General features: G+C 40.2%; 2 protein-coding genes across 2 annotated transcripts; both read left to right on the top strand.

Moving 5' to 3' along the window:
- The first annotated feature begins 3,278 nt into the window (after window positions 1–3,278).
- mat2ab (methionine adenosyltransferase 2Ab) lies at window positions 3,279–6,665 on the top strand. The gene is made up of 9 exons (XM_086314385.1): window positions 3,279–3,521; window positions 4,256–4,333; window positions 4,423–4,545; window positions 4,637–4,749; window positions 4,839–4,982; window positions 5,063–5,281; window positions 5,359–5,541; window positions 5,838–5,971; window positions 6,430–6,665. Exons 1-9 carry the CDS (start codon window positions 3,428–3,430, stop codon window positions 6,530–6,532), a joined length of 1,191 nt encoding a protein of 396 aa, XP_086170511.1. The 5' UTR covers window positions 3,279–3,427; the 3' UTR covers window positions 6,533–6,665.
- A 5,251-nt stretch (window positions 6,666–11,916) lies between these two features.
- LOC147317442 (uncharacterized) lies at window positions 11,917–14,631 on the top strand. The gene is made up of 4 exons (XM_086314381.1): window positions 11,917–12,060; window positions 12,441–12,826; window positions 12,915–13,056; window positions 13,208–14,631. The coding sequence occupies exon 4, from the start codon at window positions 13,318–13,320 to the stop codon at window positions 14,248–14,250; it is 933 nt and encodes a 310-aa protein (XP_086170507.1). The 5' UTR covers window positions 11,917–12,060; window positions 12,441–12,826; window positions 12,915–13,056; window positions 13,208–13,317; the 3' UTR covers window positions 14,251–14,631.
- The last annotated feature ends 1,342 nt before the right edge of the window (window positions 14,632–15,973 follow it).

The raw sequence follows: 15,973 nt of genomic DNA, 5'->3' as shown, positions 1-15,973 counted from the left end.
TGTAAAACATAGTGGAGGCTGCATGGTTTGGAGCTACATTTCAGACAGTGGCATTTGGATCGTATTCAAATTGATTGAATTATAAAGATAAGTATCGTATCCACCATGCAGTACCATCTGGAAAGCAACTGATTTGCAATGGCTTAATTATTCAGTGTGACAATTATCCCAAACACACTGCCAGTGTAGCAAAAGCATACTTGGATAGAACACGACACAATGGCACACAATCAGTCATGGATTGGACCTCCCCAGAGAATAGAACAAAAGGCACCCAACAAAGAAGTGCATTGAATGTCCTTCAAGAAACCTGGAGAACTATTCTTGAAGGCTACTTAAAGAAATTACAAGAGAATTTCCTAAGAGATTTCATGCTGTGCTGGAAAATAAATGTGCTCATACCAAATATTGACTTTTAAGCCCACTGGAATTGTACAAACTCTGTTTTTGCCTTATGTTGTTATGTATGCTTGCACATGTTTAACAAGCTTAACCATACACTGAAAACTATATTTCTTTCCCATTTTACTAGCAAAACATAAAGAAAATGTTACGGATTCAAATATTGGGGATGGATACAAGAGGAAAAACCAAAAGAACAACACTGGTCCGGCCGGGTTGAGTCAAACGATGATTTTAATGATCACACGCGTGGGAGATGGACACCGTACGCAGACAGCATCAGATCTCAAAATGGTGGAGCATTGATCAACCTCTTATAGCCTCTAGTGGCCCCCACCTAATCATAAAAGCCTGAACATTCACATGCTTTCTCTCACTCAGCGCCTAAGCTACGACCTTGGCTCCCTGTTTATCTGCTCCTGCTGAGATGGGGCAGAAAACTCCAGTATGTTCTGTTCTCTTCTAATCAGACAAATAAGGCGATGACTTTCTGCGAACAGTATTTCTTATAACTCAGCAGTATAATGCATCATATAACAATATCATTCATTCACAATAAATCAGCAGTCTAATGTAATGCAAATCAGTTTAACAAATGCACTAGTTATCACCTTCTTCTAATTCAGGAGAATAATGCAAACTAAAACTACATAATAATTCACAATCTTTAATTAGGGGTATAACATGGCATAAAATAATATTATAATCTCACAAAAACCATGCATGGCTCTGGGCTTTTGCAAAGAAATGACAAGAAACAGAGTCTACATTGTGAAATCCTTTGCACAAATTACTGCATATTCATATCTCCTTTGGGGTGTCATTATAAAGGTAAATAGAGTAGCGGCACTACCGAGCTACATTTATTTCAAAGATAACAAGCAGTGAAGGGGACCTTTAGTCCATTATTAATCTAATGAAAAGAAATCAAAACTTATTGATTTGCTATTGTTTGCTATTTTAGATTTTCTGAAGTCTAAAATGGTCGGCAACAAACACATTGTGCAGAAAGCAACAGCAGGTACATCTTGCATCATACTTTTGCCCTGTGAAAGGAAACTGTCCACCCTGCACATTCATGATGAGTGCACTGATGCAACACTGTCAGGGACTGATTTGCTTGGTTTAGTGTCACTATACAAGGCAATACTGACCAAGCTAATAAATTCACAATGAAAATCCTCTGATTCAAAAGGCACTGTGGGGGGGTGGGTGTGGTCTAAACCTCTGTAAACGCTATGTCACTGTGACTGTTATGTCACTGTAATATCTGATGAAAAAAATAGAAATGGATGCAGAATGTCAATATTCACAATGACATGCGGAATAGATTTATGCAAGATGTCTCAGCAAACAAGTGGTTCACTAAGATATTATGTAAGTGTTTTGTCAGCTTCTACATGCATATCAGATTTGTGATAAACTTATCTTTTGTGGGTAAAAAACAAAGATCTATGTGTTCCTGTGAAGAAATACAATGTTCCCAAACTAAAGATAGATAGACTCTGGTCTCCTAAAGTGGAATGAAATCTTGTAAATCTTATTCTCTGTTTTGTTTTATGTTGTGACTTCTTTGCTTTTGTCTAAGTACTAAGTTTTAGAGATAATAACTAAATCCATCTGGGACTAACAAAGGTACATTCTCACAAAACATAGATGTTGATTATATTAAATAACAGGCCCTGGAGCATGAGAGAGAGAGAGGAGCATTTTTATTCTAATATAATCAAGTTGTGTTTAGATATAATATCCACAGCATCTGTTCCCCCCCCAACAGTCCAATTTTCATTGGTGGAAATGCATTTCCAGGTTATTCTGGCTGTGTCACCAGGGAAGCGAATGTTCTGATGTACCCACGATAGCAAAACTAATGCAACTTATCAGATTAATTATGCCACTGCTGGTTTATACCAAACTTTAATAATTGTTTCCAGGAAACCCACTTCTCATCCAGTACACTTAAGCCTATGATCAAATACTTAAAAACTAAAATATGGCACTCAATGGGAGCTGCATGGAATTATACAAAACAAACAATACCTTAAATCCGACTATTTACAATGCTTTCTATTTGTTGTCTAACCGGAATTTTTATTAGTCCAGCATACATGCGAGCTCAGCCCCAGCCGGTTAATCCTTGGTGCTCAATTTGTGGCCTGTAACTTGAGAATTCAATTTGAGTTTTGATATTTGTATTGGAAGACAACAATGCTGTATTCTTTTTTAGTCCAAGGCATTAATAAATTCAAGAAGGATGTGTTTGGGTGGAAGGCACCGATTTTCAAACTCTGTGCCACTTTAGAACCCAAATAAATGCTCCCCCTCTCCTCACCTTACAATTTTCACTCAGTCACTGGCAGCTCAAAGCACCAAAATCTACTTTGTTTACACAGTTTGTGCGTATTCAGCTTAGCTTCACTCCATATTTCCCCTTTGGTAGTCTATAATAGATCCATGCCTAAAAAGGAATTCCACGCACAGTTTCAGGAGTAAACAAAATAAGTTTATGATCTCAAAAGGAGTTGTTTTATAGTCAGATCAGAGCAAAAATTATTCTTTAATAGTTTTAGCTGTTAAAGGTGGGCTTCTGACCTGACCAAACTACCACATACGATGGGACAACCTGGACGGATTTACAAGATCATCATTCTTGCCACACCTTCACACGTCCATATACTTTAGGTATTATACTATTATTTCTAGGGAAAAACCTGCATATCGGCCATGTCACTGTAGCATCTACTCGGCACGTGTTCGCTATCAAATTCAGCACCGCATTCTCGGTTGGTGCGCCCCCTTCATAGGCTCAGTGGTACGGTCCGCCTACTCGTTACGTCATGGCGTCTGACTTCGCAGGATAAATACAGCTGCTCTGCGCAATGAGGCTCAGAACACCGAGACGTTAGGGGTTGTCCTTTGAAGAGCTGGGAAAACCGCCGAGGCAGTGCCAGTAATACGTAATACCGACTAAAGACGTTACCAACCCCGTAATTTAACGTTTTCGTACCAGTGGCAGCCGTTAACGATGATGAACGGACAGATGAATGGTTTTCATAACTCCCTCATTGACGAGGACTGCTTCTTGTTCACCTCGGAGTCCGTCGGGGAAGGACATCCCGGTAAGACGCGAGATGTCGGCCTTCTATCGTTCTGGCTGATGAAATAAGCTACATCTCTTGCTTTTTTTTTTTTTTTTTTAAATAATAGTTTGTCCCACAAACTAGCCTATTACTGTATTAAAATGAACAAATAGGGAGTGAAATGACAACATCGCGGCCCTTTTTTCCCTCTTCTTGTACCTTGGCCGGCTTCGAGACCACGCGCTACTAGCTGATGTAAGCTAGCTAATCTTAAGTGAATAGGTCATTCTGTCGCTTGTCTCTGCCACCGGCAGCAAATGTAGCACAATAGTCATAGTGGACATGATGACATTGTCATGTGAATTGTTTCTTATTTACAGTATCGTTATTCGTTTTAACTGGTTTATTTATTTTTCTCATCCTGCCATCCGTCCCTATTCATGAAGCACGCGGCTGTTTGTGTAGGTGACTCCTAACACAGTCGTCTTCATCCCTGAAGATGAAAATAGACTGTGCATTTTATCAGTCTGTCGATATGTAGTTGGTTCAAACATTTATAAGTGTACCGTGCTTGCCTTCCGGTCTCCGTGGAGTTGCGCGGGCTCTCTTTGACGCCACACGTGCGCATGCTGACATGGCGACCGCCGAGACTCCGGTCTATTCCTCTTGAGTATGAAGGGGGACAGTTTGCGCCGACGTGCGGCATTTTACGTTTAGACCCTGTGATGTGATCGATGTTGCCGTTTACTCACGTTATTGTTTTTGTTTTTCAGACAAAATCTGTGACCAGATAAGCGATGCAGTTTTGGACGCCCATCTGAAGCAGGATCCAGATGCCAAAGTTGCATGTGGTAAGTAAATATTTCCTATCTTGTTTGCTTTGGCTTCACTCCTGTGTTGACACCAGGGTATTGAACTACATGTGAATTGCCTCATGCAGAGACCATTGCCAAGACTGGGATGATCCTACTGGCAGGTGAGATTACCTCACGGGCCACGGTGGATTACCAGAAAATTGTTCGTGACACCATCCGCCAAATTGGATATGACGACTCCTCCAAAGGTGTGCATTGCTTTACTGATTTTATTTCCCTTTTTTTTTCCTTCTTTTTTTCTGTAAGGACTGTTCTTAAACTCCTGTGTGTTCTGCCTAGGTTTTGACTACAAGACGTGCAATGTTCTTGTGGCGCTGGAGCAGCAGTCTCCTGACATTGCTCAGGGTGTTCACATTGATCGCAATGAGGAGGACATCGGAGCTGGGGATCAGGTTAGTATTGGCCTGAGTGTTCTGAAACCACAAATACAACATGTTGTCCTTTAACAGCTTTTTAAAACTATAATTGTCTCACTCTGCAGGGTTTGATGTTTGGATACGCCACTGATGAGACTGAGGAGTGCATGCCTCTCACAATCGTTCTTGCCCACAAGCTGAATGCCAAGATGGCTGAACTGCGCCGCAATGGCACCCTTCCATGGCTCCGACCAGACTCAAAGACACAGGTATTCATCATTTTATTTTCTAATTTTCACTAGCAAAATGGGTTGTTCTAAAAAGTTGCTCATTTTGTTTCTTTTCACAGGTTACTGTACAATACCGCCAGGACCGCGGTGCCATGCTGCCAGTGCGTGTGCACACTATTGTCATTTCTGTCCAGCACGATGAAGATATTTGCTTGGAGGAGATGAGAGATGCTCTGAAGGAGAAGGTCATCAAGGCGGTTGTTCCCTGCATTTACTTGGATGATGACACCATCTACCACCTGCAGCCCAGTGGTCGTTTTGTCATTGGAGGTCCACAGGTAAATACCTTTTCATGGCGTGTTTTGTTTATCGGGAGCTATTGAGCTTTGAGTTTACCTTGATTCCTTCATTGCAGGGAGATGCTGGCCTCACCGGACGTAAGATCATTGTAGACACTTACGGAGGCTGGGGAGCCCATGGTGGCGGAGCCTTCTCTGGGAAGGATTACACAAAGGTGGATCGCTCTGCTGCTTATGCGGCACGCTGGGTGGCCAAGTCCCTGGTGAAAGCTGAGCTTTGCAGGAGGGTGCTGGTCCAGGTGAGTGGTAGTGGTAGAAGCTGCGTTCCCACACGGCATGTTCAGAAACATTTTCTTTTTTTTAATATATTTTGTCCTGGGTGTAGATTCTTTTTTTTTTTTTTTTTTTAAATCAGCTGAAGACTAATTTAAACCCCTAGCCCCATCTTCGAAAGGTTCATTTCCTGTGGTGGAAACACAGCCAACCAACCCCCCCCCCCCCCAAGTCTTTATTTCAGGGAGCAAGGCTGCAGCAGACTCCTGCCTGAAGTTTTCTGTTTTCCTGCTTGATATAACACATCTGTGTGCTGTATTAGGTGTCGTATGCCATTGGAGTTGCCCACCCCCTCTCGATTTCTATCTTCCACTATGGGACATCCCACAAGAGTGAGAGGGAGCTACTTGACATCGTGAAGAAGAACTTTGATCTCCGGCCTGGAGTCATCGTCAGGTAATGTATAACCTTTGAAGCCACCTCCTCACTGATAGCACAGTTCCTGGAGGATTGCTGTATGTTAGTTTCTCCAATCTGTAGTTTATTATATCCAAATAAACTATATATAGATTATTAATTAGGGGGTGAGGTAATAAACAAATTGCATTAGGTTAAACACCTAAGCTTCAGTGGGGGCAAACAGCTTATTTAGTGGGGGGTCTTGTATTTGGATTATTTAGCTCAGTTAGTGGTTTTATAAATGGGAGGAGTTTGGTTTCTGCAAGCTGCAATGTCCTGTGGTTAGCAGGGTAAGTGTTGCGTCTTCACGTTCCTCTCTTTACCAGCCAGCCATCTAATTGATTTTTTTTCGCTGTCGCCACTCCCCACTGGCTAATTCGAGTATTATGCCTGTGTGTGTGCATTTGAGGTCACTGGATGTGACTGCTGCTAAAGAGTCTGATTATGTATTCCAGGGATCTGGATCTGAAGAAACCCTTGTATCAGAGGACCGCAGCCTACGGCCACTTTGGCCGAGACTCCTTCCCTTGGGAGGTCCCCAAAAAACTCAAATACTAAACCTGTTAAGCTTTTACCCCCAGGCTTGTTGGTGTATACTACAGAGAAGCCTCCAAGGTTCCGGGGGTGAAATGCCCTTTTCTCTCATATTGGTACCATTTAACACATTAACCGCTTTCCTCACTCCACCTCCCTTCTTTTGTCTTGTTACTGTTTTTCTGCTGATTGCAGTATCGTGCTGGGTCCCAGGAGGCATGCCTCAGAAACTTGATGTTTTAAAGAACTAGATGAGTTCCATGAACTCATGCACCGTAGTACTTACTGTTCTCCCACGTCTTGAGGTTCCCCCCGCTTCGTATTGTGATGCGCTGAGTAGCGGCGTTCAGCCCTCATTTTTGGCATTCCACACTCATCACTATCGTCACTATCACTGTCATGGCGGTAGTATAATAGGCTTTATGTGATATTCCTCTTAATTTACTGGTGCTACTAATGAGTCTGCATGACATCTAAAAGAGAAAAATAATTTCAAAGTCCTCTCAAGTGCATATTTGGAGTCGTGTGATCTGGCTGTGTCCCCCTAAAATTGTTAGCTTCTCCATTCCTCCTGTTGTCAGCCTGGTACGGTTGTTCCTTGACCCCCAGTGTTCATTTATCCTTTTTGTTAGCTTGTTTTTTTTCCCCTCATCCTTGTGGAGGATGCTAGAATGGCACAATTTAAAATTCAAGGGTTGTTGCTGTTTTCACTATTTTAAAAAAAAGAAAAAAAGCTATGCATTGCAGGCTAAGGGGCAAGCCAAATCCTAATTATTCAAGCTCTTAAATGAGCATTAGGCCTCAGACACCCCTGCAGACCTTTGCTGTTTTCTGACGTAATACAGAAAAGTCAGAAGCTGCTGTCACTGCTCTGGTCTGCAGAGGTTTTGGTTATACTTGAAGGTTATGGGAAAAATTGAATTGCTTATGCATTGAAATTCAATTTTAAACTAGTCATTAAAAAAAAAAAACTAGTTACACTTGATTATTTTATTTAATTTTTTTTTTGTATGCTTTGAAGTGACCTAAAGACTCCATTTCCCTCAAGTGTATATAGATGGCAGGTGTAGCTACAGAGAAACCTGTTTCATCTTTGTCCTTAGAGGGGTGTGTTCTTTGCCACAGTCTTATTGGCTAGGAATTAAACCTCAACACTATTTATTTGTTCTCTGAAGCTCGGCGTGGATACAGAGAAGCCGAAATTTCAGAAGGCAGCTTTAAACAAACTTGGGTATTAGGTCTTGACTTTCTTGTGACGTGGTCATTTTGGTGTTTGGCTTGAGGCTCCAGAGTGTTGTACAGAAAAGCTTTGGACTGCCTCGGCAAGAAAGTGTCACTGGCTAATTGTAAATGACTATTTTACAACTGTTTTTTTTTATTTTTGGACTGCAGAACTTATTTTTTTTAGGCAGGTTAGTTATCGAAAATCCCATTTTTAAAAAATATCTGGTGCAATTATTTAATTTAATTTTTTTTTGGCTCAAGCCTATCCCCGTTACTGTGATGGCAACATTTGGTTGGTGTAGTACAGAGAAACCAGCCTTGTTTACATGTCCATCTCATGTGTGGGATAGAAGTTTTGGTTTTGGTCCCTTTTTTTTACTACTTGGAGGTCATCCCGTTGGCTATAGTAAGTGTAAGAGTGCCTTTTCTATTTCCTCTGCTCCCCATTTGCTTTTCTCCCCACCACCAACATGCGTTCAACTTCCAAAGGAACACGTAGCTCATTCTGTATTAAACTTCATGTCTGGACTGGGTAGTTTCCTTCTCTGTAATAAACAACTACACCTCTCAAGTGTCTTTGTGCTATTTTTATTTTTATTATTTTATTTGGGGATGTAAAAAAAACGCAACTGTAACATTTTAAGAATTGTGATGCAGGTTGACTCAGGCTCGGGGTCCAAAGGTGGTGCTGGAGTCTTGAAAATTCAGATTGCAGTACAATGTGGTTGTGGGTGGGGAGAAACCCTCCAAGATTAATGCTGATCATTAACATTGGTTTGAAAATCATACAAAATTAGAATGGGTTTATAAATAAACTGCAATCCTAATGGATACATGTAGGTCTCCAGTACACATTACCTCTTAATCACTTTGTTTAACTGTTTGGCATTCATCGTCAGGGTCACTGGTAAGGCTAGCATCACTTAACCGGGGGAACTAAAGGGGTTTCAGAGCCACTGGACCAGTTTCAGCCCTGAGCAATGTTCACTGCGGTCTTTTGATTTGTTACTAGCAGCTGTCAGAACAAGATAAAAGTCAGGTTATTTTCATGTGACTTGGAACACAACCAACACCCTGGCTGAGCTTTTTAAGCTCAAATTGTAGCTGATAATTTGGTTATATGGTAGGTAGTGGGAATGGAGGAAGCTCCAAAGAGTAATTTGATCTGTGTACCCTCCCACCCTTCATGCACGCTACCAAGCAACAATGTGGTACCAGTTGTGGCAGGGCAGATAATACTAGGCACACCCAAAATGGTTTTGAGGGGGAAAAATACAAACATTTAAAGATAGTTTTAACAGTCAGGGCTGTACCAAGCAAAACTGACCTCATGTACACTCATCACGTTATGCTAATAGCTCCTTAAATTCTACATATTTCTGACAGAAAATCAAAGACTTTATACACACTGAGTCACATAAAAGCGAAGCCACTTGTACTGTTTCAAAACAGACTGAAAAACTTTGGGTATGCATACCTGTATAATAATAAAGATGGACAATAATGTGTCATGATCTGGTTACGGCAATAATGATGAATGAGGTTAAATAGCTGAGGTCAACCATCCAAAGCAATAAACAGTGAAGAAGACTGTGCAGGCAGGGTCTGCGGTAATGTGTGGCTGAAAGATGGCAGTGAAGGTTTACAAGATGGCTGGAAATCTGTGTGGACACGATTGGAAATAAATACACCAGATGGACAGCTCAGGTTGAGTGGTTTGGAGACAAAGGGAGGAAAAAAAAACTGCATACCTCCTGCTGCCTTAGCCTTTAACAAAGAAAATTGCGCAAGATAATTTGTGGTGTAAGTCTTCAGTTAAGTTCAGCTCATGTTCGGCAGTTACATAAGACACACGTAATGTATTCTAACCTGCCAGCCAGGTGTGTGCAACACCTGGCTGGCAAAAAGGGAGGAGCGGTCTTCACTTGTTTGTGTAACAAGTTCCAAAACTAACTGATTACAAAACCATGTTTTGGTTTCATTGCTTGGTGCTGGACTATTCATTCCAGCATGTTATTTAATGTAAGTGATCCTGTACACATAAAGAAATAACTCTTAAGTTAATAAAAGGTTTGCAATATTGCGTTTTTTTTGGTTTTCATATCGCTTCCTCTTCCAAAGGGAAAGTTTAATACCTAAACTGTACACACTGAAAAAATGAACGTGTAATGTAATTGACCTCTTACCTACTGAGTCAACATCCAAGAAGATCAGGAGATCCCACAGTTAAAGGTTGGGTTTATTGACGAGTAGTCAGTGATTGTGAAATCTGCGACACAGCTGGTTGGGTTTGTGTAGTGATTATACTTTTAAAAATCTTTATTCATTTACTTTTCTGCTCTTTCAAAATGCCTGTTCAGTTAATGATTTAACTAGAGAAATTCTAACATTGAGACCATTTTTGCTCTTTTAAAAACAGGGTCAGGTCATAACTACATTCTTCAGCACACTTTATTTAGGTTAAGAGTGATGTTCACATGTCACAGTGAACCTTGAATTGATAGCAGAACAGCTTGCTCTGTGACATGTCGACCATTTCCCAGCCCTTCAGTCAGTATACTTAGTACTCTGACACGTAATCACTGTAACTCAAGCCTAAACTTGGGAAACTATTGTAAATCAACACCCAAATAGTATAAAGGTAGCTGTAAGTGTAGGAAACGCACAAGGTGAAGATTAGTAGGGAAAGACCTGCAGATATAGGAACTAAGAATTTAAGATTGAAAGCATTTACAGAACCATCGACATTCTGTGTCTATACAAAGGCGATATTATCAGGAGCATAGCAATATTGTCAAATATCTAACTAGCCAGAAGCTTTTATATATAGGCATATTAACTCATGAAGAGCTTCACTTTTAAGTTATGTTGGTTGTTGTGTTTTATGAGCTGCAGCTTTTTCACACAGACAACTTGTTTTGCTCATCTTCACCACTTAAGATTAGTGGTGAACTGTAAAATCCATTCATGAATTACAGTACAGTAAAAGAAATGTCATTAAGCACTCAACTCAACAAATTTGCAACCTCTAAATACATTATACATAATAATAATATTACACTTATACTTCCTCATCCTGGAAACATGATTAAACCTTGCAAGTCATATTTATGCTACTTTTAAATGATCAAAGTCCCCAAAACAAAGCATATCCCTCCAGAGCTATGACCTACCCTACGACCTACCAGCCAATGATTTCTGCAAATGCACATAATCTGCTAAAGAATTGCTTGAAGAGCATTAGAAAGGACCAAAGGCATTGATGGAGCCTCCAAACCTCCATATTCTGTTTTTGAGGATCTGCAGGATCAACACAAGATCCATAGAGACCAACAAACCAGCACCACACACCACAGGACACCTCAGATGGTCTCATTTCCATGCTGTTTTGGAGGCAAAAAGCTGAGTTCATAAATAAAAATCTGTTTATAAAGTTTAGGGTGCTTATATAGAGACTGTAAAGGGTACCGATTAAACAGATAATCAGTATTAACATGATAATTAGTACTAACGCGTCCATACAAAAGGCTTCTTTAAAAAGGCTAAAAAATGCTGCCACCATCAAACATGTCTTTAAGTAAATAAGTATATCAAAGGGAATATACAGTGTAAACCTTTGTCATTTGCCTAATTTGTGTCCAGTTGTACACCAAGTATAAGTCTGAGCACAGCTCATATCTGTGTTTGGCACTGAATGTTCTAAATAATCCACCTTACACTATAACCTGCCATTCAGACAAAATGCAACTTGATGGTAGCATGCATTTACCCAATTGTGTGATTTTTATTTATTATTTATTTTTTCACCGTTTCTTTGCATATGCTTTGGGTGAATTTGTTTGAACTTCAAAACTGTTAAAACATTGCGGTGTCTTAATGGACTGACTAATGGTTTGCTCGATACCTTCCAAATAAGTGATCGTAATGTGTCTGAAATGTAAAAACAAATCCATGGTTGTGTAAGTACCGTAATGAGCAATGACCCTGAAGCAAATTCCAAACACTGCGATTTGAGCTTCAAAGGGGAACATGTCCCACCCTTTCTTAACCGAAGATAATATTTCCAGTTACATCTCAGAACTCATCGGTCACTTTGAAAAGGTTGAGCACCCGTTTCAGCTACATTTGAAGTTGTTAACCAGAGCAAAGCTTACAACAAATTGATGAGATCATAGTAGGGGAGAGTGAGGTAAGATGAGCCAGTGGGTAAGTTGAACCACCCCTTGTATCTAGGTAACTGTGTACATGTTTTGTCATGTGACCATAAATCCAGGAAGCACTCATCATTTCCATCCTGCTATATTAAAGAGGAGCACATTGGAGAAGGGGTAAGTCTGTATTACACAAAAAAATGTTTTTTGCTTGTCAAAGTAAAATTTCTGCCTATCAGGTAAATTGACTGTAATATTAAAACAAATGTATCTGTGTCTAAGATGATATATTATACATGTTGGTGGGTTTCTAAAATATAATATCATCTGAAGAAGTTTTCTAAAGATTAGCCTAAATTGCTAAGCTAGCCCGTTTTTTTCAAAATGGTGGCTATGGGGCAAAGTGAGCCAAAGGCTATGGGGTAAATTGATCCAATGGTTCAACCTACCCCACCATAAGGCACTGAAATTTATTTAAGGCTCTGACTTATTAAATAGTATTTTAGTTCAGTATACTGAACCCTTTTGTTGTATTTGTCATATGTTAACTATTATAGAAAAGATATCATGCCAAGGACCTACAGACGGAAGACCAGCTGGGGCTCAACACCCCTGGAGGAGATTGAAAGGGCAGCGAGTGAAGTCAAGGGAGGAAAGTCCATAAGATCAGTGGCTAAAGAAAGACAAATTGACAGGTCAACACTCAGGAGATATATTAAAAAGAGGGACACACAGGAGGTCAAATCGGTTGGCTATAGTGGAACAGCTTCAGCAAAGAGAGTCTTCTCTGAGGAGGTGGAGAAGGAGCTATCAGAGCATATCAAGAAGCTTGCAGAGCAGTTCCATGGCATTTCCCCAAAGAAATGCCGTGAACTGGCATTAGAATTGGCAGGCAGAAACAACATTCCTACTTCCAGCAACTGGACAGAGAAAGGTTTAGCCGGTAGGAAGTGCAAGAAACAACATTTCAGTAGGTTGGCACAGACTAATGTATTTTGTGTAGTTTATTACTTTACCATTACATTTTTTAGGTAAAGAATGGTTCAAGAATTTTTTGGCACGCCACCATCTCTCTTGCCGTATGCCTGAGGCAACATCTTTGGGAAGAGCTACAGCCTTCAATAAGACTACAGTTGGGGAGTTCTTTGACAATCTGGCTAAAGTGATCGACAGGTAACAGAAGTTATCTAATTGAAAACATTAATAACTATTTATGACAACTACAAACAACAGTTAAGTGAATAAATATGCGTACTCTCAGCTAACATTTTTTGCATTACTTAAAAATTTAACTAATCATCATTGCTCTTTTTTTGTTTGACAGGTATAAATTCCCCCCAAACATGATTTTTAATGTTGACGAAACAGGTGTAACAACAGTACAGACACCAAAGCAGGTAGTGGCAGAAAAAGGAAAAAAACAAGTGGGCTCCGATGAGGTCCAACCCAGGCAAAACTGCCAGCATATACCAAATTGCTGGTTGTGTGAATGATGCTTTCATGTCAGCAATGACACCACGAAATATCTCCTCGGGATTTAGAGCCACTGGGATTTTCCCTTACAACAGAGATATCTTCTCTGATGCAGAGTTTGAGCCATCCATGGTGTCAGACAGGCCCAACCTGGAGCAGCAGCCTGCCGCTGAAGGTGTTGCACCTGTGGTTTCAGCCTCTCTTTCTGCTGAGCTACCTTCACCAGACCCTGTACATGCATGTGGTTCACGAAGTGACCCCAACCATGCTCGATATGTGTCTCCCACTGATATTCTACCCTTCCCCAAAAGTCAGCAGCCCAGGAAACAAACAAATCGAAAGCGTGTGAAGACACGAATCCTGACTGATACACCTGAAAAGCAGGCAATTGAGAGAGCCCATGAAGAAAGGACAAATAAACTGAAAGGCAAAAAAGAAATAATCCACAAAAAGCAAGGAATGTGGAAGAGGAAACAAACCCAGACAAAAATTGCAGTGGAAAGCAGCTCTGAGGAGAGTGATGTTCCCATCCCATTTGAAGACACTTCTGAGTATGAGAGTTCCAGCGATGAAAGAAGTGAACCAGATGTCTCAGACCTGGTAGTTGGTGACTTTGTCATCGTAAGATTTGCATCCAAATCCAGGAGCCACCATTACATTGGCCTGGTTGACAGCTTTGCAGACAACGAAGTGAGTGCCAGATTTCTCAGAAGAATCCGAGGGATCACTAGCAGTAAGAAACCCACGTTTGTGTTCAAGGAAAATGATGAGGCATCTTTCCCACGCAAGGATGTGCTGAAGAAGCTACCTCAACCTCAACAGGCTGGAGGAACTGCAAGGAGGGAGCAACAGTTCATATTCCCCTGCAACCTTGATCATTGGAATATTGAATAGTTCTTTTGAATAAATGGTTTTGAACTGGTGGTTTGTTTAGAAACCACCAGTTTCCAGGTTTGTTCTCACAGGTTTACAACTGTTAAAATGGTTTGTTTTCACAATATGATCAGTTTTACATTTTAAAAACTACATGGTCAGTTTGCCCCAAGATGGCTCAGTTTACCCACTGACTAGGTTCAATTTACCCCTAATCTGGGGCAAGTTGAGCCAAAGGAGCATTTTTTTTTAATAGGTCATTATTTTGGGCAGCGTCATCAGACATAGATTCTGATCATTACATTTGAAAGGAGACATCCTGAAATAAAGGAATATGTTATCATTCTATTTCTGTGTTATTTTTTTCTCACATCCAGGGCAACATGAGTAAAAAGTGGCTCATCTTACCTCACTCTCCCCTAATGATTAATAAATCGATAAAATGACATAAGATCCCAATTTAGCAGTTTGAAAGGTTTGCACAGATATTTCTTTTATTATCAAACACCCATGAAACTTTATGATGTGATATTTTAGTCATTTGTACTGTTGGCATTCTGTTGTGAAACATGTCATTGTTAGCATGCAACACAAGGTAATATGTTAATTACAGTTTTGTAATGAAAGCAATAAAAAGGCCAAATATGGTCTGAGAAGATTCTGTTGTCATTCCTAATCACACCAGAATGTCGGACAAGTTCGGGCAGTTCACACAGCTCGCTGCCAAAAGGAAATGGCAAACAACTGTTAAGAAAAATATTTGCCTCCGGAGACAGGTGTATGCAAAGAATTTAGACTGAGCCGCTTAAAATGTTTAAAGTTTAAAGTGAGAAAGGGTAAATGCAACCAAATAAACAATAAAAATGTCCCTTTGTTTGTTTAACCTCCTAGGACCTGGCGTCCACATATGTGGAAATCACATTTTTGGTTGTCTAGACCGAAATACAAAATTTTGCTCGACAAGGGCCTGATATCCACTTATGAGGACATTATACTGCCTATTTTATCAAAATTTAAAACAAATGTCCTCATATGTGGCTCTCATCAGGTTAAAGAAAAAAAAATCTGCTGATTCTTTGTTTTTACATACATTGGGTCTCAATATGCACAAATATAAAAAAATAAATAAAAATGCATGCCATGGAAGAGTTCGAGTCTTAGGAGGTTAAAGGTTAAGTTTCATTTTTATTTTGAAAAGTTAACATAAAAAAATCACCTGCAGTTTAACCTGTCGATGACCTGCTGAGGGAACGTCACATTGAATGGAATATTATGCTGAGAACAGTTTTTCCTGTACTGAATGCTTCACTCCAAATCATGTAGATGTTTTATTGGCATAAAAGTCTGTGCAGACTGAGATCTAGTGAGTGTGATGCCATTTCAGTATAGGGAAGTGTCGTGTTACAAAAAAAACCAAAACAAAAAAACAGTTTAAAATGATAAGGGTTTAATGGACTGGTTCTTGTATGGAGCTTTTCTACTCTACTACGCACTATATACTACGACATCCCTCATTCAAACAATCAGTTTTTATTTGCTTTCTAGTTCATTCGCACACATTCACACTCCCATGATGGACCGCAACTTGGAGTTGAGCATCTTTTTCAAGGATACTTTGGCATGACTGTCAGCCAGGGATTGAAGCACCAACTTTTCAAGGTTCAAGGTTCTTTATTTGTCACATGCATAGTTATACAAGTATAACACACAGTGAAATGTAGCCTGACACGCTCCTCGACATGTG

This window comes from Aulonocara sp. 'chitande type north' Nkhata Bay, linkage group LG12, assembly GCF_057382095.1.
Source record: "Aulonocara sp. 'chitande type north' Nkhata Bay isolate Kocher_YH1m ecotype deep benthic linkage group LG12, A_spYH_male_GT1.1, whole genome shotgun sequence".
Taxonomy (NCBI): Eukaryota; Metazoa; Chordata; class Actinopteri; order Cichliformes; family Cichlidae; genus Aulonocara; species Aulonocara sp. 'chitande type north' Nkhata Bay.
This window is presented reverse-complemented; position numbering and strand designations above follow the sequence as displayed.